The 26,565-nt window shown below is 42.7% G+C and overlaps 1 protein-coding gene across 1 annotated transcript in view; it reads right to left on the reverse strand.

Moving 5' to 3' along the window:
• Positions 1–686: 686 nt before the first annotated feature.
• LOC115478721 (putative serine protease K12H4.7) overlaps positions 687–26,565 on the reverse strand; it is a 104,648-nt gene continuing 78,769 nt past the window's right edge. The window contains exons 6-9 of the mRNA XM_030216277.1: positions 19,831–20,032; positions 9,362–9,452; positions 5,961–6,169; positions 687–1,129 (exon numbers count right to left, since the gene is read on the reverse strand). Coding sequence (XP_030072137.1) covers positions 1,023–1,129; positions 5,961–6,169; positions 9,362–9,452; positions 19,831–20,032 — 609 coding nt within the window. The 3' untranslated portion in view covers positions 687–1,022. The remainder of the gene's footprint in view (positions 1,130–5,960; positions 6,170–9,361; positions 9,453–19,830; positions 20,033–26,565) is intronic.

Consider the following 26,565-nt stretch of genomic DNA (forward strand, 5'->3'; position numbering starts at 1 on the left):
AGTACCTGGAAAGATTCCAAAACAGTACAATGCATCCTAGAAATAAGCAGTGGATTTTGCCCAAGTCCATCTTAATATTGTCTATTGACCTGTCCTTTAGAAAACCATCCAAAACATTTTAAAACCCCGCTAAGCTAACCTCTTTTACTACATTCTCTGGCAATGAATTCCAGAGTTTAATTAAATGTTGAGTGAAGAAATATTTTCTCCAATTCATTTTAAATTTGCTACTTTGTAGCTTCATTCCCCCTGGTCCTAGTATTTTTAGAAAGAGTAAAAAAAGCGATTCAGGTCTACCCGTTCCACTCCACTAATTATTTTATAGACCTCCTGGTATCTCTTTTTAATTTCATTTTCAGGGGAAAAGAAGGGGGACAGCAGCCACTAGGGGATTAAGGAGGTGTTGTGCTTTAATCCCTCCAGTCGTCAGTTGCTCAATCAGAACACCTTTTCACTGTTGGACATTCTGATTTAGGGCCCTCTCTAGTCCCGCCCAAAGCATGCTCACAACACACCCCTTGCTATTTTAACGTACTACAGTTTGGGACGTCCATTTCCTGCCTTTGCAAAATTGAGATTTGGACGTTTCAATCATATTTCAGCATTTTGAGACATCCATATGCTTCAAAGATAAGTCCCATACTATTATAAAATTATCCCTCATGGTCACATAAGATGGTATCAAAACAGGCTCACCTTTTATTAGTTAGTAAATTCTACAAACAAATAGCTGTAAACAATATCAGATTACAAAGCCCTCTGAAATCAAATCAGCTTGTTAACAGAAATCCAGAAGAACTGAAGTACTCTGTATGCCATAGGATATTCAAATTATTGTTCCTTCACTGTAGAGTTGAAAGCAAACATCTGGACAGTAGAATGTAGAACTTAGCAGCAATGCAGAAGGCAAATTATATCCTTCCCTCTCTCCCTCCCCCAATTTTATAAACACCTATATTGCTACCAGTATGGGCTATACCATGGTAGAGGACCCATCAAATTTTGACCAATCCGAGAATTTCTTAATTTAACCACTTCTCCAGCAGTGCGAAGATGTAACGCCTTGCAGTGACTAGCTGGGGAGGATCTTCAGCTCGTTCTGGGTACATATTTGCGCAATGTGCTGCACCTGAAATATTAAAATCAAGCTATTAAACCTAGTTACATTTCTGTATATTTATATATAATGCTTAAGTTTATTAAAATTTGCTATACTGCTAAACTTCGTTAGACCATAGAGGTTTACAATCATAAAATCAAAATAAACACACATATGTGAAAGGAACTCCCTAAAAGCTGACAGGAAAGACCTAATACATTCACACAGAAAGATATCAAACAAAACTTTGAAACCTATTTATCGACAACATGTGTCTCTCAGTAATGCTAATACACTCTCCCTTTCCTCTCCCATTCAAAGGCCTGCCTAAAAAATAGGTTTCTAATGGCACCTTATAAAGTTTAGTTCAGCACAGGTCATTCTCGGAAGACAATTCCATAACGTTGGGGCTAAACAAAAGAAACTTTTCTCCCTGGGTTGTTTCCCAATGGTGTTGAGAAAGGTGGGGCACAACCATTCTATGGTCTTATAAAGACTGAAAAGGCCTAGTAGGCACTTACAAGATAGCCACGTGCTATATTAAGATTCTTAAAATTTATCGTGAACCAAATGGGCAGCCAATGAAAAATGTTTAAAAAGGGGAGAAACTCTGAACAATCAATCTTTAGGGTCTTGTTAGCTCATTTTGATTATTGCTTCTTCAAATGATATCCAGCACTTCTGTTTCATATAGGACTATTCTACTTTTGTATGCTGCATGTGGTCATACCTCTGATTTTGAAGACGGTCTTCACTGGAGCCTCGCCTTTAATTGTGGTCTCACGTTGGAATAATCAGAGCTCCAGAAAGTAATTTCTTTTATCCACAATGGAGTACCATATATAGAAATGCTAGATTGAGTTTAAATGCTGTTACTACAAAAGTTTTTGAAATAATTGGAATACATATTTTCCTTCAAAAAATTTCTTTTTAGAAAACATGTGGGTCAATGACGATTTCCACTCTGCTGCTATATGAAAGTGCTACAAGCAGCGTTGTTGCAGTGAATTCTGATGATCCTTCTTAAAAATATTCAAACTGATATAAGATTAAAGAATTTTGTGAGCATGACTAAATAGTTAATAGACACGATATTGTTTCAATGCCCACTCTGCCAATATAGAATATTTAGAGGACTAGGTGCCTGGGACTGATGGTGTTTCAACAACTAATTACTGGCTTTAATTAGCCTTAATTAGGATTTACACTCAGATTGTATTCTATAATGATTTGAATACAATCCCTATTACATGTAAATTTTGGGGGGTGTGGCTGGGGCATTTTGGGGGCGTTCCGGGGGTGTTCTAAAATTTTACATATGCAAATATAGAATTCAGCTGAACCGCGCCTAATTTAGGCAGGCATAATTGTCAGTGCCTAAAGTTAGGTGTGGTTTATGCTCTAAGTGGTCTTCTATAAAGGATGCACATCCTTTATAGAATAGCACTCAGCATGTAAAATTTTCAGCGCCGCTTTTTAGGTACCACTTATAGAATTTACCTCTATGAGTGTAGCTTACAGAATGCTTTAAATTATAAGCATCATTTGGCACACTTAGGAACGCCAACTTGCACCAGCCATTGATATGATGTAAGAGGATGCACCTAAGCACGGGCACACCAATACCAATTTACACTAGTATTCTATAATAGAATCTTGGCACTAAGATGCTGTTATAGAATTGGCATTATAGATGTTATAATGGCCGTTATAGAATGGGATTAGGACGCTTAGACTAAGGGGCACCTATTTATTGAGTTGCCCCATTAGATTGTAAGCATTCTGGGGATAGAGAACTACACAGTGTACCTGAATGTAATTCACCTTGAGCTACTACTGAAAAGGTGTGAGGTAAATCTAAAATAAATATAAATTGAGCACTATCATTAGTTTCATGGGCCAGTGTTCTACCTTAGCAAACTGTAACTCCTCCAACATAATGCTTGTTTTAGTTTTGGTGGGGGTTTTTTAACATTTAAAAAACATCAAATAATGTTTTTGCATATTATCTCCAGGGTTGAAAATGCTTTTCCTCCCATGCTTGACTTCCTTTGAGGAATTCACTTTCGTCCCTGCTGTTTGACAAATGCTGGAGGGTGTCTGCTTCTTGGCTTGTGCATGAAGATATTCACATTGAGTTACTGGCACACATACAATGTACAGTGATTTTTCTTTAAACACAGTTTTTTGTTGCTGAAACTCTTTTTTTTTCTGGGAAGACCCTTGCCTGTTCATTAGTTGTGCATCAAGAAAAGTACAGATGCTGGATGTCTATGAGTCAAACTTGTCACTGAGGAAGTTGCAGGGATCTGTAGGGCTTGTAGCCCGGAAACCATGGTGATGACTTTTACAAATGCCACATTAGCATAAACTCCAGAGTTTTATTTTTTTTTTTAAGACTTGGAGGCTTTCTTTTCATTTAAATAAAGCTTTGAGGTAGTTGTTCTACCCAGTCAAAACATTTTTGGTGAAATTAGACTTTGTGTATTAGATTCACAATAAATGTGACCATCTTTGGGAAAAGGTGACTAAAGTCTCCAGAAACAACAAATGAAGTTTTATTGAATTCTGTTAGAACAAATAATTTCTAATACAACAGTCAAAACCCCATCCCTTTATGTGAAAAAATATTTAAAAAAAAGTTCAGAAGTTCAAACGTAACATTTTCATTCTGTTTATGGGTCCATGACTTGAAAAATCGGCCATTTTCAACATTTTGGATTTGAGATTTTAGTCACCTTTTCCCAGAGACAGTCACAAATAACAAGGAGGTGGGAGTAAGGTGGTGATAGAGATGAGGCATAGAATAATAAATCCTAATATGACACATATCTACTTACTTTATCCAACAAATCTCATTTTAAGGAACTTGGGCTACAGCGAAGTTTCATCATGGGTGGACAATTTTTAAAGCCATTTCTGAAGGTAAAACAGTGTTTTCATCCATAGAAACAGGCTCCTTGAAAATCACCCTCACCTTGCACAGATGGGGATAACAGTTTTTGTACCTCCAAAACTAGGTGCATTGTATTAGACTGAAAAAGTACTGCAGAAAGGGTAGGCACAAGTATTTTTCAATTTAGGAAAATTTCAAGGTGAAAATACTTTCATTTTGAAATCGGGTGCAAAGACCAAGGTAAAAAGTGTCCAAACATTTGCAACAATGCAGGCAGGCAGCATAAAAAGTGCACCCAAAAGTAATTTGTGAAAATGATTTGTTCGGGGTGATATTGTTGTAGGATCTGAAGGCAATAAAACAATATGACAAGGCGGTGACCATAGGCAGAAGGATGCTAGGCTGCATATAGAGAGAGACAAATCTAGTAGAAGAATGGAGGTGTTAATGCCCCTGTACAAGTCATTGGTGAGGCCTCCTTTGGAGTATTGTGTTTAATTTTGGAGGCCGTAATCTTTCTAAGGACATCTAAAGACTTGAGGTGGTTCAGAGGGAAGTGACAAAAATGATTTGGGTCTTGGGCCAAAAGACATATTAGAAGAGAATTGATCGGAATATGTATACCCTAGAGGAAAGGAGGAATAGGGGGGGACATGATACAGATATTTCAATAGTTAAAAGGTCTTAATATGCAAACTAATCTTTTTTTCAGAGTGGTAGGTCATGAGTTGAAGTTGCAGGGTGGGAGACAGGAGCAACATCAGGAAATACTTTTTCACAAAAAGGTTGGTAGATATCTGGATTGCCCTCAGGGGAGGTTGTAAAAACAAAAATGGTGACAGAATTCAAGCATGCATGGGATAAACAGAAGACCTCTATGTAGAAAAAGGATGGAATCCAATTAAAGCAAAAGTTAAATGTTCTCATAGCTGGAGTGAGCTTTGAAGGCAGCTTAGGAGGTTGGGAAGAAAGGCCAATGCAGGGCAGACTTATACGATTTGGGTCCTGTAAATAGCAAAGACAGATCAGGATCAAGGCTGGAGCGGGCTTTGAAGGCAACTCCTGTAGTTGGAAGTAGGACCAGTGCTGGGCAGACTTCTGTGGACTGTGCTCCAGAAAAGGCAGAGAGAGAGATAGAGATGAAGTATGCCAGTGTTTAATCATGAAGAAGTGGAACCTGTGCTAGATACAATTCTGGTCACCTTGTTGGGCAGACTGGATGGGCCGGGCAGGTCTTTATCTACCGACATTTACTATGTTACTATGTAGCTATGGCATAAGTGCGAAACAATGGAATTTGTTTATTATAAAAGTTGAGTCTGTCTGTATAACTGCGAGTTTATTAATGCATTTATAAAATGTTCTGGGACCAAAATATGCCTTATTTATATGTGTGTTCCCTTTCTTAGCTGAAACCTCACTGAGGGGTCCTTTTACTAAGGTGCGCTGAAAAATGGCCTGCGGTAGTGTAGACGCGTGTTTTGGGCGCGTGCAGAATCATTTTTCAGCGCACCTGCAAAAAATGCCTTTTAAAAATTTTTGCCAAAAATGGATGTGCGGCAAAATGAAAATTGCCGCGCATCCATTTTGGGTCTGAGACCTTACCACCAGCCATAGACCTAGCGGCAAAGTCTCACATGGTAACCAGGCGGTAATGACCTATGTGCGCCAAATGCCACTTGGCACACATACCTGATGCGCGCCGGAAAATAGGGCCTCTGAGATTAGAGCATGTTGATTTCACCAAACATGACTAAAACCATATGTCCATTGATTAATGACTCATGATGTATTTATAATGCATAAAAGGCTTCCTTGCATATTTTAAGCTGCAGCAATGTGACAAAATTCATACCGACTGATTTTTCTCAACCATGATAGAAAACAATTCTAGAAATAGCTCAAGGTGAAAGTACAAAGTTTCAGTTTGGGAAATATGAAGCCAAAATCCAGAAAAAAAATTACCTTTGATGTAAACAGAGATTAGCTCCTCACTGAGATCCTCAATGATCCCGAGTGCATGCCATGGATCAACACAGCCGTTTGGGAAGATGATTCGGCTGCTCTGAATGTTGAAGCCTCCATAGATTTCATTGGTTTGCTGCACTGCACTGTTGATGTTGGTGAAATTAAATTCTGAGCCATATATATCTGAACACTGCTGAACAAAATAACTGTAAGCAAGAAATAAAGCAAATGAAACATGGCACTTTTTGAGCGAACAGCAAAATCATGGCTGTATCCAATAACATCCAACACTCATGTCAGTATAAGGATAATGTAAGAGTAGTCCATAATAAGCTGTTGCATACCACTGATGGTAAATCTCACAAACAAGTTAGAGAAAGTGGGGAATTTGTGAACTACTTGACCTTGGTATTACAGAGTTGCCACACCTGTGATTTGATATTCTGCTTTACCAGAATCAGCACAGAGCAGAGTAGTACTACTACTACTACTATTTGACATTTCTAAAGTGCTACTAGGGTTATGCAGCACTGTACAATTTAACACAGAAGAACCGTCCCTGCTCAAAGAGCTTACAATAGAGTACAGATAATATTAAGCAAAGTGATATTGCAAAACCAAAAAACAAACAAAAAAAAAGAGTAAAATTGCCTATAATACCTAGATGGATCAGTATCCTAATCTAGGATAAGGTAGAGTCCACCAGAGGTGGACAAACACCAAACTCCCATGAGAAATCAACAGTAAAAAGACAGTGGGAAGTAGGCCAATGACTCAAGAGACCAGGACAACAGACAAATATCTGAAGCGATTTATTGAAGACTCGACACATATCTGTGGTCCTGCCTCAGGAGTCTTGGTAGATGCGTGAATGGGTAAATCTCCAAAAGATGGTTACCTCCCTCACTGATTCTTACTAAAGGTCTTTTTTTAAGACCAACTATGTACTACAACATCTTAAGGTAACCATCAAGTCTTTGATAAATCGCTTCAGATATCTGTCTGTTGTCCTGGTCTCTTGAGTCATTGGCACACTTCCCACTGTCAGTATCCGAAACTTACATAAACATAAAACAAGTAAAAACTGATATTTTGGAGAAATCACAAGAAAAGGTATTGCTAATATCTACCTTGCTGGTGGCTTTTGTCTTTAATCAGGATACAGAAGCTTTAATGCGATTGTACTTTAAAATTAAAAACTTGAACTTTTTGGGGCTAAAGTTTCCATTTTTCCTGATGGGACTAAATCTACCCAAGCCAGATGGAGGCAGTTCCTGACCCTTCATCAAAGAATATTGGATGGGAGTGCTAAGTTTCAGCTTAGATATCGAAGTAAATGTATAGTTTGTTTGGAATACCACACCTATGTTTTCTATGATGCTTCCCATTTGCAATTTTTCCTTGAAGGGAAAGGCACTGCCACAGATAAGATTGAGACATCTTTAACTCCCTGAGCCATTTACGATATTGGATTGTTCACTTGCTTTTGTTTAGAATCTTTTCTTTTTTTTTCCCCTCTTCCTCTGAGAATTCTGATTCATTCTTCCTCTCTATTTGTGGACTATATAAAGCTAATTTACTTATTTTTTGAATTTATTTTCTTTTGTGTGGTCTAGAATTAAGTTATAAAAGGGGCCCTGCGCTAGCGGCGGGAGCTGTGTTTCCCGCACGCATGCCCCCAGACACACATGGCCATGCAGTAAGAGAACTGCAGGGAGCCCTTACTGCCACCCAGAGGTGGTGATAAAGGCTCCCACACTAACCTAGTAGTAACCAGGCAGCCTGCGGTGATGCCTGATTTTTGCCACACAAACCATTTCCGGGGGTTTTCATTTTTTTGTTTTGATGTAATTTTTGGAAATGCAATAAAAAAAACTAGAAAATTATATAAAAACATTAGAATGTCTAATTAACTGAAACACTGTCATTTAATAGGAAACCTATAAACATCATCCTAACAGAACAATGTAAATATTTGCCTGGAAAAAAAACAGTGGGGCTAATAGCTGAAAGATATACTTAACTACTGTATATATTTGAAACCTAGCCAGATAAGTAGCCTAATGGTTAGAGCACTGGGCTGAGAACTAGTGAATCCAGGTTAAAATATTGCTTCTCTTCTTTGTGATCTTGGGCAAGTCACTTAACCTTCTGTTGCCTCACGTAGAAACCTAGATTGTAAGCCCTCTGTGGACAGGGAAACACTTACTGTACCTCAATTTAACTTCCCTTGAGGTTTTATTGACAAGGTATATGCAAAATCCCATCCCGTAAGTCAGCACTGTTGTGCATATTTGTCTAAAATTATCTGGCTAACAGTATTTAGACATTTTAGGCCTACAATATCTCTGGCCACCTCATCTGAATAATTTTACCCAGACAGTGGCAGAACATCATCCAGCCTACCACACCAATGGCAGGAGTATCCTAATGGTTAGTCACTTAACCCTCCATTGCCCCAGGTACAAAATACTTAGGGACCCTTTTACAAAGCCACGGGAAGGATAGCGTGTGTGTCTGGTAGTAATTACAAGTTTGTCATGCTGCGTATCCTGCGGTAGAAAGCATTTTTCTATTTTCCACAGTGGGGGGACATTCCTGGCAGCAGCGTGGCCACATTAGCACATGCTGCATGGTTACCACACAGGTTGTGCGTGAGCCCTTACTGCTAAGTCAATGGCTGGAGGTAAGGGCTCAGGCCGTGAATAGGTGTGTGCTAGTTTTAAGTCTTGCTCACAGCCATTTCCCAGCCCATTAAAAAATGACCTTTTTCCTAGCCACGGTAAAAAGTGGCCCAGCACACGCCCAAAAGACACGCCCACACTACTGCAGGCCACTTTTTACTGCAGCTTTGTAAGCAAAATATAACTAAATTAGGAAAGTCAATGTTATTTTTACCCACATTAAAAGGCATTAAGGGGCCCTTTTACAAAGCGGCAGTAAGCCCAATGCGGGCTTACCGCTTGCTCTTTCAGGACTACCGCTGGCCCAACGTGGCTGCCGGCGGTAGTCCCACCCCATGCACGCACCATTCCCAGAGGAAAAAGAAAACCACCGGAAACGGCTTGTGCGGCAGTAATCGGGCATCGCCACGCGCTACCAGTTACCGCCGGGTTAGTGCAGGAGCCCTTATCAATGGGTGGCGGTAAGGGCTCCCCTTCGCATGGCCATGCGGTAAGAGTTCTCTTACCGCATGACCATGTATGCTGGGGGCTTTTTTACCTGCTGTGGTAAAAAGAACCCTGGCGTATGGGAAAATGGCCTCTGTTGCCAGAGCAGGGCCCTTTCCCCACAGCTTGGTAAAAGGGCCCCTAAGTGTTTCAAACTTTACCCTCAATCTACAGCTGAAGTTGACTACAATAACACTTATGCATCAGGCCAGTGGTAAATTACCGTACCTCAAAGGGAAGCCGGAGAATGGCTGATTGGGAGAGTCAGTGCTCTGGAAAAATCCAAATTCTGTGCAGGTCTGATATACCCACTGCCTGCCTGTATGGGGAAGATGCAGTAGATGATAATTACTGTTAGCAACAATAGGTAATTTTGAAATTCCACAGGTCTGCAAGTTCATGTGGAGGGGCATTTTCAATATGACGGTTAAATCCAACTTTGGACATTTTGCTCAAAATGTTCAAAATTCAAATTTATCTTTTTGTTTCGAAAATGATCATTTGCTAGATGTTGCTATACTTAGTGCATTGATATTTTTGGGGAAAAAAAAAAACGTCCAAGTGAAAAACACAAAATCAAACCATTGGGATGTATGTAGAAGGAGCCAACATTCTTAGTAGACTGGCCATACAGACATCCCAGCAGAATAGTGAGGCACCCTAGGGGTCACTGCAGGGAACTTCACATAAAAGGTCCCAGGTACACATCTCACTATTACCCCCTTATATTGTATGGTGAGCCCTCCAAAACCCACCAAAAACTTACTGTACCCAACTATACACTACTCCAATAGCCCCTATGGCTGCAGTGTCACCTATGTGTAGGTACAGTAGATTTTTGGTGGGTTTTGGGGCGCTGACACTTTCCACCACAAGTGTAAGTATTAGAGTGGATCATTGGCCTGGGACCCTTCTCCACAGTGCACTGCATTGACCACTAGGCTACTCCAGTGACCTGCTCTAATAGGACTGGCCATAACATCTGAGGCTGTCATAGAGGCTGGTGTGTACTGCATTTTTCACATCTTTGGGGCGAGGAGGAGAGTTGGAGGGGATCAGTGACCACTGGGGGAGTAATGGGGGGCCATTCCTTTATTCCTCCAGTTGTCATCTGGCCATTTAGGGCACTTTTTTGTGGCTTAGCTGTTATTAAAATAGGTCTAGCTCAAAATGTCCTAGTTTTAGTCCTGGACATTTTTGTTTTGTTCCATTATGACAGAAAAACATTCAAGTGTTAGGAATGCCCAAACCCTGACTTTAACACACCCATGATGTACCCCTATGTAATTTGAACACACTAAGCATGAACAGCATAAAAAAACATTTAGAAAACAAGTTTTGAAAATAGCAATTTGAACGTTTTGGCAAACAAAATGTCCAAATGCTGCTTTATATCAACTTTTAAACTTTTTTCTCATTCGAAAATGAGCCCCATATTGTACCAACAGAATTGCAAGCTCATATTCAAAGAGAAACCCTACACAAGGTTTCCCTTTGAAAATGTAACTGGCCTTGGGAATGGGACTTGCTTCTTGGCATGTACATTTGCACCTGCATTGAAGCAGATGCACCTGTGGGAAAATATGACAGGGCTTGAAATGAAATTCCCATGTATACTGTTCCTCCTCTTTTTGGTCATCAGTACTTTCTTTTCCAGTGTTGAGAAGAGAATTTTCAGAGATTGTTTTTAATATGAGTACACACAGTGGTGTGCTGGTAAATTTTTAACAACAGGCTGTCTCCCCGGTCCACCTCGGCGCCCCCCCCCCCCCCCCGTCCACCACTGCGCCCCCCCCCCATCCACCTCTGTGCCCCCCTAAAATTGCAGAGCTGGCTATAGCCGGGGGGGTGGGGGGGGCAATGCATTACTCTCTCCAGGAAAAAAAAGTTAAATGATCCCAGGTTCCAATCTAATTCATGTTTAATATGGGATAAAATGCCATAAATAAGTAAATAAATATAAACTTTTAATGATCAGCACCTGATTCTCAAAGTGGACATATTCCAAACACTATAATGAAAATAAAATTTTTTTTTCTACCTTTGTTGTCTGGTGACTTTGTTTCTCTGATCATGCTGGCCCAGTATCTGATTCTGCTGCTATCTGTCCTCTTAACTCCGTTTCCAGGGCTTCCTTTCCATTTATTTCTTTTCTTTCCTCCTTTCTTCTTCATTTCTGGTCCTCCGCAGACTTGACTGTACAGTGGACCCAGCTTCTGCCTATTTTCTCCATCCATGTGCAGTTTCTCTCCTCACTTCCTTTTCCCTCATCTAATCTCCTTCCTCTATCTTCCCTCCATGTCCAGCATTTCTTCTCTCTCCCTTCCCTCCATCCATGTCCAGAATTTCTCTTGCCCTTCCTTCCATCCATGTCCTGAAACTCTCCTCTCTCCCCTGCTCCTCTCTACCCATCCATGTCCAGCATTTCTTTCCCCTGCCCCCCTCTGCCCTTCCATGCCCAGCATTTCTCTCCCCTGCCCCCCTCTACTCATCCATGCCCAGCAATTCTCTCCCCTGCCCCCCTCTGCCCATCCATGCTCAGCAATTCTCTCCCCTGCCCCCCTCTACCCATCCATGCCCAGCATTTCTCTCCCCTGCCCCCCAATTCTGTCCCCTGCCCCCCTCTGCCCATCCATGCCCAGCATTTCTCTCCCCTGCCCCCCTCTACTCATCCATGCCCAGCATTTCTTTCCCCTGCCCCCTCTGCCCATCCATGCCCAGCAATTCTCTCCCCTGCCCCCCTCTGCCCATCCATGCCCAGCAATTCTCTCCCCTGCCCCCTCTGCCCTTCCATGCCCAGCATTTCTCTCCCCTGCCCCCCAATTCTGTCCCCTGCCCCCCTCTGCCCATCCATGCTCAGCAATTCTCTCCCCTGCCCCCCAATTCTGTCCCCTGCCCCCCTCTGCCCATCCATGCCCAGCATTTCTCTCCCTGCCCCCCTCTGCCCTTCCGTGCCCAGCATTGCTCTCCCCTGCCCCCCTCTGCCCATCCATGCTCAGCAATTCTCTCCCCTGCCCCCCTCTGCCCATCCATGCCCAACAATTCTCTCCCCTGCCCCCTCTGCCCTTCCATGCCCAGCATTTCTCTCCCCTGCCCTCCTCTGCCCATCCATGCTCAGCATTTCTCTCCCCTGCCCCCCTCTACTCATCCATGCCCAGCATTTCTTTCCCCTGCCCCCTCTGCCCATCCATGCCCAGCAATTCTCTCCCCTGCCCCCCTCTGCCCATCCATGCCCAGCAATTCTCTCCCCTGCCCCCTCTGCCCTTCCATGCCCAGCATTTCTCTCCTCTGCCCCCCTCTGCCCTTCCATGCCCAGCATTTCTCTCCCCTGCCCCCCTCTGCCCATCCATGCTCAGCAATTCTCTCCCCTGCCCCCCAATTCTGTCCCCTGCCCCCCTCTGCCCATCCATGCCCAGCATTTCTCTCCCCTGCCCCCCTCTGCCCTTCCATGCCCAGCATTGCTCTCCCCTGCCCCCCTCTGCCCATCCATGCTCAGCAATTCTCTCCCCTGCCCCCCTCTACTCATCCATGCCCAGCATTTCTCTCCCCTGCCCCCCAATTCTGTCCCCTGCCCCCTCTGCCCATCCATGCCCAGCATTTCTCTCCCCTGCCCCCCTCTACTCATCCATGCCCAGCATTTCTTTCCCCTGCCCCCCTCTGCCCATCCATGCCCAGCATTTCTCTCCCCTGCCCCCTCTACTCATCCATGCCCAGCATTTCTTTCCCCTGCCCCCTCTGCCCATCCATGCCCAGCAATTCTCTCCCCTGCCCCCCTCTGCCCATCCATGCCCAGCAATTCTCTCCCCTGCCCCCTCTGCCCTACCATGCCCAGCATTTCTCTCCCCTGCCCTCCTCTGCCCATCCATGCTCAGCAATTCTCTCCCCTGCCCCCCAATTCTGTCCCCTGCCCCCCTCTGCCCATCCATGCCCAGCATTTCTCTCCCCTGCCCCCCTCTGCCCTTCCATGCCCAGCATTTCTCTCCCCTGCCCCCCTCTGCCCATCCATGCTCAGCAATTCTCTCCCCTGCCCCCCTCTACCCATCCATGCCCAGCATTTCTCTCCCCTGCCCCCCAATTCTGTCCCCTGGCCCCCTCTGCCCATCCATGCCCAGCATTTCTCTCCCCTGCCCCCCTCTACTCATCCATGCCCAGCATTTCTTTCCCCTGCCCCCTCTGCCCATCCATGCCCAGCAATTCTCTCCCCTGCCCCCCTCTGCCCTTCCATGCCCAGCATTTCTCTCCCCTGCCCCCCTCTGCCCATCCATGCTCAGCAATTCTCTCCCCTGCCCCCCTCTACCCATCCATGCCCAGCATTTCTCTCCCCTGCCCCCCTCTACTCATCCATGCCCAGCATTTCTTTCCCCTGCCCCCTCTGCCCATCCATGCCCAGCAATTCTCTCCCCTGCCCCCCTCTGCCCTTCCATGCCCAGCATTTCTCTCCCCTGCCCCCTCTACTCATCCATGCCCAGCAATTCTCTTCCCTCCCCTGCCCTCCCGCTCCCAAACACGTCCAACGATGTCCTTCGCCCCCACCCTCCCCTCTCGCTCCTATCCGTCAGTTTCTCTTACCGCCCTCAAAGCGCCGTTTATTTAAAGTGCTGCTGCCCGACTTCAGCCTTCCCTGCTTGTTTCGGATGAGTTCTTCCCTCAGTCCCGCCTTCTGACGTCATTTCCTTTTTCCACGAAGGCGGGACCGAGGGAACAGCTTATCCGAAACAAGCAGGGAAGGCTGAAGACGGGCAGCAGCACTTTAAATAAGCGGCGCTTTGGGGGCGGTAAGAGAAACTGACCAGTGTTGCCAGGTGGGCGGTTTTACCGCCCAATTGGGCGGTTTTCCGCGACCCGCCGCGGGAAATTTTTGCCCGTGGCGGGTTGCGGTTTTTTGGGCGGCTTTTTGGGTTTCTGTGCGGTTTTTCGGGCGGATTTTTGCCTTTTTCGGCCACGGGGGGGCGGGGTTAGTGACGTTTTTTGGGCGGGGTTAGTGACGTTTTGGGCGGGCCGACGACGTGGGAGGCGGGGCCGATGACGTAGGAGGCGGGGCCGATGACGTGGGAGGCGGGGCCGATGACGGGGAGGCGGGGTTGATGATGGGGAGGCGGGGCCGATGATGGGGGAGGCGGGGCCGGTGACGTGGGAGGCGGGGCCGGTGACGGCGGGGGCGGGGCCGGTGACGGCGGGGGCGGGGGTGATGACGCGGGGGTGGGGGTGTCAGGGGCGGGGTTTGTGTTTGGGCGGGTTTTGGGCTGGTTTTTGGGCTGGATTGGGCTAGAAAAAAATTTTCCACCTGGCAACCCTGAAACTGACGGATTCGGAGCGAGAGGGGAGGGTGGGGGCGAAGGACATCGTTGGACGTGTTTGGGAGCAGGAGGGGAGGTAAGCATGGCCTGTGATGGCGCCCTCCTGCCATTCTTACCTCCCCTAATGGAGCTGGCTCGCCCCCAACAACAACCGGCTCGCAAGAGCTGTCAAAATTTAACAAGCGGCTCTTGCGAGCCGGAGCGAGCCGGCTCCAGCACACCACTGAGTACACATCTGTTTAACCATAGAAAAAGCTCTGAAAATTACTTTCTCAAAATAGCACACCTGAATCCCAGAATCCTTTACTAAAAGACATAAAAATTCCCAGAATCCTATGCAAACAATAACTCAAAATGGTTTTGTGTATTGTAGATTCTCAGAGTTCAGCGAGAAAACAAAGTCCCCAGAAAGAGATGAAAATCTCTCAAACCTTGGTGTCTGAGGGTTGGTAGTAGATGTGTTTCAACTGCACAAACTCTTTAAAAAAAATCTTTATGGCCCCTCTGGTTAGTGTGATTCAAACCTTGCCTTATATCTATGCTGCTGATATTCAGATCCTAAGTTTGATCCCACAAATTTACAAAACAAACTATTAATTATTAACTATTAATTAACTATAAATTAATCAAAAGCTGTCTCTAATATCACAGTGGTTATGGTCTATCAAATTCACGCTTAACACAGAGAAAACTAAGGTGCTTATATTCTGGAGGAAAGAAAAATTAGTACTTTCTTCCACACTCTATATGGCAGTTCTAGACATCATTATATAAGATGAATTTTCACTCTCATATTTCACAGCTGACAAAGTTTCTTTGTACTGAGACTAACTCACTCCATCTGAGCCCTTTTTTGATAAGAAGTCAATCACAGTACTCTTACATGCCTTACTACTTAATGCTTACAATTATCGTAATGCTTTATTTCAAGGTCTGTGGAAAACTGATATAAGGTGTATTCAGATAATTCAGAATTTGGCCATCAAACTCCTTAAGGATTCAAAGCGGTTTGATGATGTCACCCCTCTTCTATTGGAAGAACAGTTGCCTATATCATTTCGTATTCCATTTAAGGTATTGAAGTTAGTACATGTGAAAATATATTATTCAGGCTTGCTGTTGTTTTTATCCTGTTTGTTACTTCAACAAGCCTCTGCTTGGACTCTTAGATACATTCAACAGAACATTTTGATGATTCTTTCATTCAAATTAATTCATCTCGATTCTATAAGAAATTCAGGGCCCTGTTTACTAAGCTGCGTTATAGGCACGTTAACATTTTAGCGCGTGTTAACTGTGTACAAACCTACAATATTTCTATAGGCACCTACACGGTTAGTACATGCGCTAACTGTAGGCACCTTAAAAATGCTAACATGCTTTAGTAAACAGGGCCCTCAATTTTTTTGTGCAACAGCTCCAACCCTTTAAAATGGTTTGCCAATACACTTTAGAGTCCTCAGGACACACCCAGCCGGGTTTTCAGGATACCCACAATGAATAAGCATGAGATAAATTTGGATGCACTACACAAAATCTCAAAAGGGAATTTTTGACTATATGATAATATGCAAAGCTCATACAATCACAAAAGAATGGAAGGAGAAAGCCTCATTAAGCTCTAACATTATTGTCTGTTACGCTTACTAAATCGTCATCATCGACACAAACAACCTTCCACTCCTCTCACTCTTTTTTATGCATGTATATATCCAATCTTCCATTCCAAGTCTCACAAAAATTATTTCAAAATGTTTTTCAAAAATGGCACATCTTTATAACTCCAGCAAGCTCTCATTTTCTGAGCTTCCAACTCCAAGCCCACGGCTGACGTTGGCCAACTTTTCGCAGAGCTGCTGCAGGGCTCTGTGGATCCAAACGAATAAAAACAGTCAATGTGCTAGAGCTTAATGAAGCTTTTTCCTTCCATTCTTTTGTGATTGAATGAGCTTTGCATATTATCATACCGTGGAAAATTTATATGGGAAAGGGGGTGGGATTTGATATACTGCCTTTCTGTGGTTACAATCAAAACAGTTTACATATTATATTCAGGTACTTATTTTGTACCTGGGGCAATGGAGTGTTAAGGGGTTCTTTTACTAAGGTGTGCCGAAAAATGTCCTGCACTGGTGTAGACGCGTGTATTAGACGCGTGCAGGTCCATTTTTCCTCACACCTGCTAAAAAGGCCATTTTGGGGGGCCGAAAATGGATGTGCGGCAAAATGAAAATTGGCACATGTCCATTTTGGACCTGAGACCTTACTACCACCCATTCTCACGTGTTAACCGGGCAGTAATCGTCAGTGTGCGTAGAATGCCGATTACCGCCCGGTTAGCGCCGTGCACTGGAAAATTTTCCAGCCCGCATAGCAGGTGTGTGTAAAAAATGCAATTACCACCCAGGCCACGCGGTACTTCAAACTTGCGCCTTAGTAAAAGCACCCCTAAGTGACTTGCCCAGAGTCATAAAGAGCTGCAGTGGGAATCAAACCCAGTTCCCCAGGTTATCACAGCACTAACCATTAGGCCACTCCTTACTTTTGTTTTGCTGTATAAGTTTGCATGCAGCAGCACCATTGTACGCAAATTTCTGTCCTACATATTCATTGCTATTAGAGTATTAGACTTGTAAAGATTACTCCTTGGACTAATATGTGGCACTTTACAAAAGTACATAAGTAATGCCACACTGGGAAAAGACCAAGGGTCCATCGAGCCCAGCATCCTGTCCACGACAGCGGCCAATCCAGGCCAAGGGCACCTGGCGAGCTTCCCAAACGTACAAACATTCTATACATATTATTCCTGGAATTGTGGATTTCTTCCAAGTCCATTTAGTAGTGTTTTATGGACTTGTTCTTTAGGAAACCGTCTAACCCCTTTTTAAACTCTGCTAAGCTAACTGCCTTCACCACCTTCTCCGGCAACGAATTCCAGAGTTTAATTATGCGTTGGGTGAAGAAACATTTTCTCCGATTTGTTTTAAATTTACTACACTGTAGTTTCATCACATGCCCCCTAGTCCTAGTATTTTTGGAAAGCATGAACAGATGCTTCACATCCACCTGTTCCACTCCACTCATTATTTTATATACCTCTATCATGTCTCCCCTCAGCCGTCTCTTCTCCCAGCTGAAAAGCTCTAGCCTCCTTAGTCTTTCTTCATAGGGAAGTCGTCCCATCCCCGCTATCATTTTTGTCGCCCTTCGCTGCACGCACTTTGATTCTCATGATGGGCTGGATCTGAGACCTAGGCAACATATTATTCTTTCTACCATTTTCAACTTCTCTCTTTTGATTAAGTTACTGTGTGTTCTTCTTTTTATTAGATTAACAGGATTCTTTACTGAAAATCACTTTTAATCATGTAAACCGCTCAGATGTATATTGCAATGGGTGGTATATCAAGAACTGAATAAACTTAAAAACTGAAGGGTGATTAGGCCAGAAATACTGAGGCCTTGCATGGTAGGAGAAAAGGAAGCGCATTCCTAAGACTAAAACAGCTATATTCAGTCTAGAAAAAAATAATATTTGTAACAAAATATAATAACAACAAATAAACTTTAGGGAATATTGTAAAGATATGGAAGTAACCAGAGTTAGCAAATTGCCAACTATAGGAGAAAGTAAATATGACATCAAAATGGAACAAAAACATGGCTGCCGTGGAAAGTAAGTAAAGAAGGGGAAAACCAAAGATAGGAGATCATCACCACTAACATCCAGGAGTCAGGACAGGGTTAAGAGCAGCACTGAGTTGGCCATTTATGTTATACTAGTAAAAAAGCCCCATTTCTGATGCAAATGAAACGGGGGCTAGCAATGTTTTCTTCTGTGTGCATGTGGGAGTGTGTTTGTCCCTGCCCTCTGGCCTCTCTCCCCTCCCCCCTCTGAGTCCTTAACTGTTACAGAGCCAGCGATTTGATTTCGTGCTTTGCTGTCCCCTCCCCCCTCTGAATCCTTCACTGTTACAGAGCCAGCGATTTGATTTCGTGCTCTGCTGTTTTCCTTCACTGACTGTGTTACAGAGAGGGCGGGGCAGACACTCATAGGGAAACCGGATATCTCGCCCCCTTCACACTTCCGGCTGGAGGCTTCATAGAACGTTGGTGTTGCCTTTTATATAGAGAGATTTCCTGCCCTACAAATAGGATCTGGTGAGAAAAGGACACACTTTTGCTTTTTGGGTTCTGAAAACTGTTGTGGTTTTAGTGCTCATCACTATATAGAATAAAGATACACTCACTTATCCTTGCACATTTGGTTTTATGTTTTTATTGTCTGGGAGCACTTTTCTGATATCAGGATAAAATCCCCAAGAACTAAGATGCCTAAATTGTGCTATGGGATTACAAGCTCATTTTCAAAAGAGAAACCGTGCACAGGGCTTTCCTTTGAAAATGTGCCTAGCTGCAAGAGCAGGGCTTACACTGGAAGCAGATGCAAAGATACTCTTGGAAAAGCATGCACTAGCTTTCAGCATGAAATGCTCTTCCCTTCCACACCTAGGCTGTTCCTTCATGGCTGTGGATACTTTTTACCCACATTGAGGGGGTGCAGGAATTTTCAGTGGGTATTTTCTCATTTGTAAGCCCTCTTCTCACTAAACACTAAAGACGCCCATAGGAATACATTGGCATCTTTAGCGTTTAGTGCGTGCCTATTTTTAACGCACGCTAAAAACGCCAGCGCGCCTAAGTAAAAGACCCCCATAACTATCCTACCTCCCTGTTCCCTCTGAACTGAGCATTACTGCCAGTGGGGGATAGTGTTTCAATATTGTGTTTTTAATGGCTAGAGACAGGCAGATGCCCTGGAGTCCTATGGATAATGAAACAGCACCGCCCACTGGCAAGACTAGAGGTGGAGGACTCCCGCTTAGCATAGAGGGAACAGTGCTTCCCCCCCCCCCCCCCAACACACACACTTTTCTCTTAATCCATCTCATAGCCATTCTCTCAGTATACTTCTCCTACCTACCAATCCACATTCACCTTCTCACTATTGTCTTACACTCTAATCATGGCAACTTATGGGATCCCCTGTTTTTCCCCCTACTGAATAGGGAGAGATCAAATGAGACTGGCTGTGGTAACAAGGGAAAGTGATAGGGAGGGGAAAAAGAAACTGAGAGACTTTGGCAATAGTTTGAAAGAAGTAGAGAGTCTGTGAGAATGGGCTGTGGGGAGGAGCTGTAGGGAAATAAGACTCATTAGCATGAAAAAGACTGGAGATGGGTCTGCACCCCTACAGAAAGGTGGAGAAAAGTTTATTCCCCTCCCTCCACTTATCCCATCATGATCTCTGACCTTTTGGGTGGGGGGAGGGGAGTATTGTCATTGAACAAGCTGTTTGAAATTTACAGTCACTGTTTATCCAAACACTGTTTTCACCTCCATCTGCAGCGGTGCTTTCCCATGTGGTGTTAGCCATCTCTTGAACATATTTCTTGTAGCTTGTGTCCATACATTTCATCTCCAGAGCTTTCACCATCAATTGAACCACTGCTGCATATCTGTCATATGGTGTCCCAAGAGAGGAATCAGTCATTATATCACACAGCACCTGGATTGTGATATTGGTGGCTTTCACGCCCTAGGTAGGAAGAGACATTAATTATTCTAACTTTTCATGACATAGCCCATATATTGAGGCGTATTTTCAAAGCACAGTGCTTTGAAAATGAGCCCCATAGTGAAACATCCAGCAGCATAATTATCTCTGAAAAAAAATCTATCTTCAAACTTTACCCTTCAATTTCATTTATAGTTGTCTTTTATTAATGAATACAGAATGGTACCCTAGTCTGTAGTGTATAACATGATAGCTCACATTGTAAACCAATGGTGAGAGAACCACAGCTGAAGAAAGATAACCTATTGCAACTAAACCTCTGAATGATGAGTTGAGCTCCTGATGTAAAACAACAACGATTCTGTTTCTAGGCCTGGCTTGGACATTTTCTCATAGTAATGCCCAACTATGGATTTCATTTCCTGGAACTGTCAGATTATCTATGTGTGTGTTGTAATTGCAGTAAATAAGTGTAAATTGAAATTGTATGTTAAAATTTGCTTATATTTGTGTGCCTGGTTTAAAAGAGGGAGGCTTATGCAATGGATTGTTGTTCTGATAAACTGTAGGAACTATTGATGAGGAACACTTGTATAACTTCTACAGCTCAAGCAACAAGAAGGGGTTCTTTTCAGCTGATTGGTGGAATCTCTTCAAGTAGGCCAGAAGGTTGCTGGTTCTAGTCCCAGTTCAGATACTATAGTGATACTGCACCACCACTGTAGGTAGAATTGAATAATCCTTTTCAGTAAAATGCATTAAGAACACTTTTTAACACCGGTGTTAAACTGCATGATAAATAAGTTGTATTAACTTTGCATATGATTAGAAGCTCACGCTTTACCATTTTATGCAGCTTGTGCAAAATATTATTCCTTTTTAGTGCTCTTAAGTAGAAGACATGTTATGTGCTCTGGTAGAAGAAGAAAAATCAAAACAAAACAAAGGAAATTGCTGTGTGTGGGTTCTAATTAGTCTGCCTTTTACAAATGGAGGTGGTGCAGATGCTCAACAGGAAGCCAGGACCAAATGAAGAAGGGAGGAGCATTGGAGACAGGAGGAGGAGAAGGAGAGGGGATGGAGGAAGACACTGGAACAGGAAGATAGAGGAGGCAGGGAGGGAACTGGAAGAACTTTGAACCATCAGACAATCTCCATCACTCAGGAAACTCATCAGGCTTTGTCTGCTTACCCCAGGAGGAGCATGTCCTCATACTGGAAAGTGTCATCCCATATTTCCCTGTTGTCAGAAAACGAGTCAAAAAAGAGGACCACGGCTGCCAAGAACAAAATTTGGCAAAGCATCACTTAAGATATCGGCATCCTTGGAATAGAAAAGTGTTCCATGAACCAGTGCCAACAGTGATATTGGGACATGAAGCATAAGCTCAAGCCAAAGGTTGCTGAGATGGCCCAGCTGCAAGATAGAAGGAGGGAGGCCTTGTCAGGTACATTTCACTGACCTTGAGTTAAGACTGCAGAATGTCAATGAGTCTGAATTGTTTGAAGTAATTCCTGAAGATCTGGATATAGCAATACCCAAAGCAAATAAAAGCACACACATGCAAGTAAGCAGTTCCACCAACAGTTCTTTCATTTCATTAATTTTAATGTCTACATTCATTTCATTAATTTCCGCACCTTAGTTTTGCAACCTAATATCTCAAGAACATTCTTTAAAAATTTCAGCTACACCCAACAAATATAAATAAAATGGGAGCATCATCAAGCATTGCAGCTGCTAAATTGCAAAACATCAACATCCTACAAAATATATACACACTTTAAAAGGAAACCACGATCTACACAGATGCTGTCTTATTGAAGATATGAATATTCTATAGGAACAGTTTTCTGGAGGGTGACAAGTGCATTAAGTTGATTTCAGAATGGAAGGGTTGTAAGAAGGGTTGAATTCATTAGAGGGACTACAAGGTACAAGGGTCTTTTGTCTAGATTATATGTTATTTTATCTGTTTTGATGATAGTAGCACCACTCAGCTCCCTCCTCCTTAATCTACTTTTGCAGCTCAGCCGCAGCTTATTGCATCACCTGGAAATTCAACCACAAGGTCCACAAATGAAATGAGTGTGCAAGAGGAGGGCACAGAACAGGAAGAATCTCAGGTGTTATGAGCACACAGAGGTTATGGTGCAGACAGAGACTGTTGGTACTGTAGTGCCAACTATCAAGGCCACATAGGCGGTTGGTGGCCCAACTGTTTGGGGAGGCTAAAGGGTGTGTGGTTAGGGGTGGGGCCAGGGGTGGAGCTTAAATCCATAATTGTCTGATAACACGCAGAAAAAATAAATAAATAAAAATGAAAGTCACAATTAATACATTTTATTAAATTTAGATATTAGATATGTATCATATGTCAAAGAATAAAGTGGTTGCTCAAAGCATATTCTAACCACAATCGTTCAGCTGCAAAACACTATGCACAACTTTGTCCAAAAACACACTCAGAACCTTACTGTACCATAAATAGTACACTGGGCAGACCTAATACACCAATATACCACCCATACAGAAAATGCAGACTGTCAACAATATGAAACAAGGGATCATATCATCACAATTCTCATGTAGAGCCACAAAACACCCTAATTCATATTTAATGTGGGATAAAATGCCATAAATAAGTAAATAAATATAAACTTTTAATGTTGAGCACCTGATTCTCAAAGTGGACATATTCCAAACACTATAATGAAAATAAAACGATCTTTTCTACCTTTGTTGTCTGGTGACTTTTTCTGATCATGCTGGCCCAGTATCCGTTCTGCTGCTATCTGTCCTCAGTGCAGGTCAGGAAGTCATCCTCGTTAAATATCTCCCTGGCAACCCAGGACACCTCCAGCCAACCCCCCCTGCTTTCCCAGCAGTAAGGTAAACAAACCATAAACCAATTTCTACAACTGCTAGAGGGCTTTCACTGCAGCTCCTGCTGTGAGGATGGAGGTAAATCAACAATGTAATCCCCTCAGAACAGCTGGACTCCACAGCTGATCCATTCTGCTGCAGCAGGGGGGAGGCTTAGCCTCTCCAAGCCTCTTATACCGGGCGCCTATGCAAGGCCATCTAGTTGACTGCAAGGCACTGGTGTTACTATTTATTTATTTATTTATTTATTTTATTGCATTTGTATCCCACATTTTCCCACCTATTTGCGGGCTCAGTGTGGCTTACAATACATTGTAAATAATGGAAATACGATTTGTTACAATTCATTTATGGATTACATTGTGAGAATTTAAGCAAGGCAGAGTCAAAGTATCGTTAGGGAATAGGACAAGGAAAAGAACAATGGAACAATGGAAAGAGACAACGGGAAATTAATAGGGTAATAGAACCTTAGCAAATGAACATTCGGTATAACATTTTTTGTGAGTGAAGGTTTAAGTGTGATAAAATTACGGGGGATGAGAGTTCAGAAAAGAATGTATTGGTGTATTTCTGGAACAGTGAGTGTAGACTTCATGTGTATTGATCCTTACAGTAAATTGTATCAAAAAGATGAGTCTTCAGTAATTTGCGGAAGTTGGTTAGTTCGTGGATTGTTTTCAAGTTGCGTGGTAGTATATTCCAGAATTGCGTGCTTACGTAAGAAAAGGTTGATGCATGCAGCGCCTTGTATTTTATGCCTTTGCAATTAGGGAAGTGGAGGTTAAGGAGAGTTTGAAATGATCTTTTAGCGTTCCTGGGTGGTAGGTCTATTAAGTCAGACATGTAGGCTGGAGCTTCACCGTGAATAATTTTGTGGACTAATGTGCATACTTTAAAAGTAATGTGTTCCTTAAGTGGGAGCCAGTGTAGCTTCTCTCGTAAGGGTTTTGCACTTTCGTATTTTGGTTTTCCGAAGATGAGTCTGGCTGCTGTGTTCTGGGCTGTTTGAAGTCTCCTCAGTATTTGCTCTTTACAACCTGTGTATAGTGAATTGCAGTAATCCAGATGGCTGAGTACGAGGGATTGCACTAGGATGCGAAAGATGGATCTTGGGAAGAATGGTCTTATTCTTTTCAGTTTCCACATGCAGTAGAACATCTTTTTGGTTGTGTTGTTTGCATGGGTTTCGAGTGTTAGATGGCGATCGATAGTGACTCCAAGGATTTTTAAAGTTTCTGAGATTGGAAGGTTTAGTTTTGGTGTGTTTAAGGTGGTAAATTCATTCGTGTTGTATTGGGAGGTGAGTATTAGGCATTGAGTTTTTTCCGCGTTTAGTTTCAGTCGAAATGCATCTGCCCAGGTGTTCATGATGTGTAGACTTTGGTTGATTTCGTTGGATATTTCTTTGATATCTTGTTTGAAAGGGATGTATATTGTTACATCGTCGGCGTATATATATGGGTTGAGGTTATAATTTGATAGGAGTTTTGCCAATGGGATCACCATTATGTTGAAAATGGTTGGTGAAAGGGGTGATCCTTGCGGTACTCCACATTCAGGTGTCCATGAAGCGGACGTATTTGAGTTTGATGTGGCTTGATATGAACGCTGGGTTAGGAACCCCTTGAACCAGTTTAGGACATTTCCTTCAATGCCAAAGTATTCAAGTATGTGCAATAGAATTCCGTGGTCAACCATATCAAAGGCACTTGACATGTCGAATTGTAGGAGAGGTATGTTGTTGCCGGTTGCGATTATTTGTTTGAATTTAGTCATTAGGGTAATTAGTACTGTTTCTGTGCTGTGGTTCGATCGGAATCCTGATTGGGCATCATGCAGTATAGAGAGCTTGTTTAAATAGTTTGTAAGTTGATTTGTTACCATCCCTTCAGTTATTTTGGTTATTAGTGGTATGGATGCTACTGGTCTGTAATTGGTTATGTCGCTTGCGCTTTTCTTTGTATCTTTGGGTATTGGGGTGAGTAAGATTTTTCCTTTGGGAAGAGTCCGTTTTGTAGCATGAAGTTTACGTGGTTCGTTAGGTCTATTACAAATTGTCGAGGAGCTGATTTCATGAGGTTGTTTGGGCATTTGTCTAGTTTGCAGTAGGATTTAGCAAATCGTTTAAGTGTTTCAGAGATGAGGTCTTCTGATAATAATTCGAATTCAGTCCAGGTTCTGTTTGCTGGGTAAATTCTGTCTTCTGGGTCTAGACAGTCTAGAAGTGTGGCATATTCAATAGTGCTGGCGGGTATTTTAAGTCGTAGTTGTATAATTTTCTCCTTAAAGTATTTCACAAGGTTGTCGGCATCTGGTATGTCTTTGCTGTTGTTTGTAGCTGGTGAGGTGTCTAGCAATTTATTCACAAGGTAGAAGAGTTTGTGTGTGTCTTTGTAGTTGGGTCCTATCATTGTTTTGTAATGTAGTCTTTTAGTCTGTTTTATGGTATATTTGTATTTCCTCCAAAGTAGTTTCCAGGCATTTAGTGTTTGTTCATCTTTCTTTTTGTTCCATGTGCGTTCTAATTTCCTGACTTGTGTTTTAAGTTTTTTCAGCTCTTCGGTGAACCATGGATTTGATTTTTTCCTATGTGATGTTCTGGTTTGGATTGGGGCAATTTTGTCTAATGTAGCCTCCCAAAATAAGTGGATGACTCATAAAACACTGAGAAAAGTGAATTGAACATCTCACTATATGGAAGCATAAGAGAACAAACTGTGGTTCATCAGAGGAGCTATTTCAGTATAATGCATCATGGTCTATGCTCTATTATAAGACAAATCAGATATCTGCAAGGTGATGTGCACACACTCAACTAATCAATTGCACAAGGTTTCTATGAAGTCAGTCAAGGATTAAGAAATCTCAGGCAAGACATGTTGAAATTCATCCAAAGTATTACTAACATGACTTCTGCTATGTGGCAAATTGGGGATGTTGCTTTCCAAACACCAACTACAAACTTATACTACTACTACTATTAATACATAAACACTATCTTCCACCTTCACTTTCATCATTGATACACTCAGAAACAATCCCTATCCCAAGGTAGAAGGGGTGTTGGAAAAAGGAGACCAGCCAAGCACTGACACAAACCACTGATTTACCAGCATCAGTCTAGAACCCATAAGGAGTGGCAGTTCAGCATTCAAGGAATACTACTTGAACATCTGTATTCTGAGAAAGCCAGACTACTAGCACAGAAGAGGCTGCGTAAAGTGTCTGTAGCTCTAGCCAAGCAAAAGGTCATTGTTGTACCTGTCCTTTGAACCTGTTAAATCACATGCAGAATCCAGTGTTGTTTTGGAGTTTTCATACTTTTGCACTCAGTGGTCACTATTCTGCCTTCAGCCATACAGGAACTTGCAACACAGTCTAATTTAAGGTGTTCTTGAGTTACAGAACATGGCAGAAAAACACACTGGAAGACTTTGATACATATCATAGACAGCCATTGTCAAGAATGGCCAGACAAAATTAAAACTAATGAGAAAGAGAATGCAGATATTGTATAAAAATCTTATTTCTAGTGTGCTGTTGTACAGATGTTTTGAATAGGTGGCAGACTTGGGAAAACAAAAACAAAAAAAATCCAATCCACAGAAAAATACATTTTTGCATGTTCATAATGCACCATAAGAGTTCGAGGGAGACTGCCATG

This window comes from Microcaecilia unicolor, chromosome 10, assembly GCF_901765095.1.
Source record: "Microcaecilia unicolor chromosome 10, aMicUni1.1, whole genome shotgun sequence".
Lineage (NCBI taxonomy): Eukaryota > Metazoa > Chordata > Amphibia > Gymnophiona > Siphonopidae > Microcaecilia > Microcaecilia unicolor.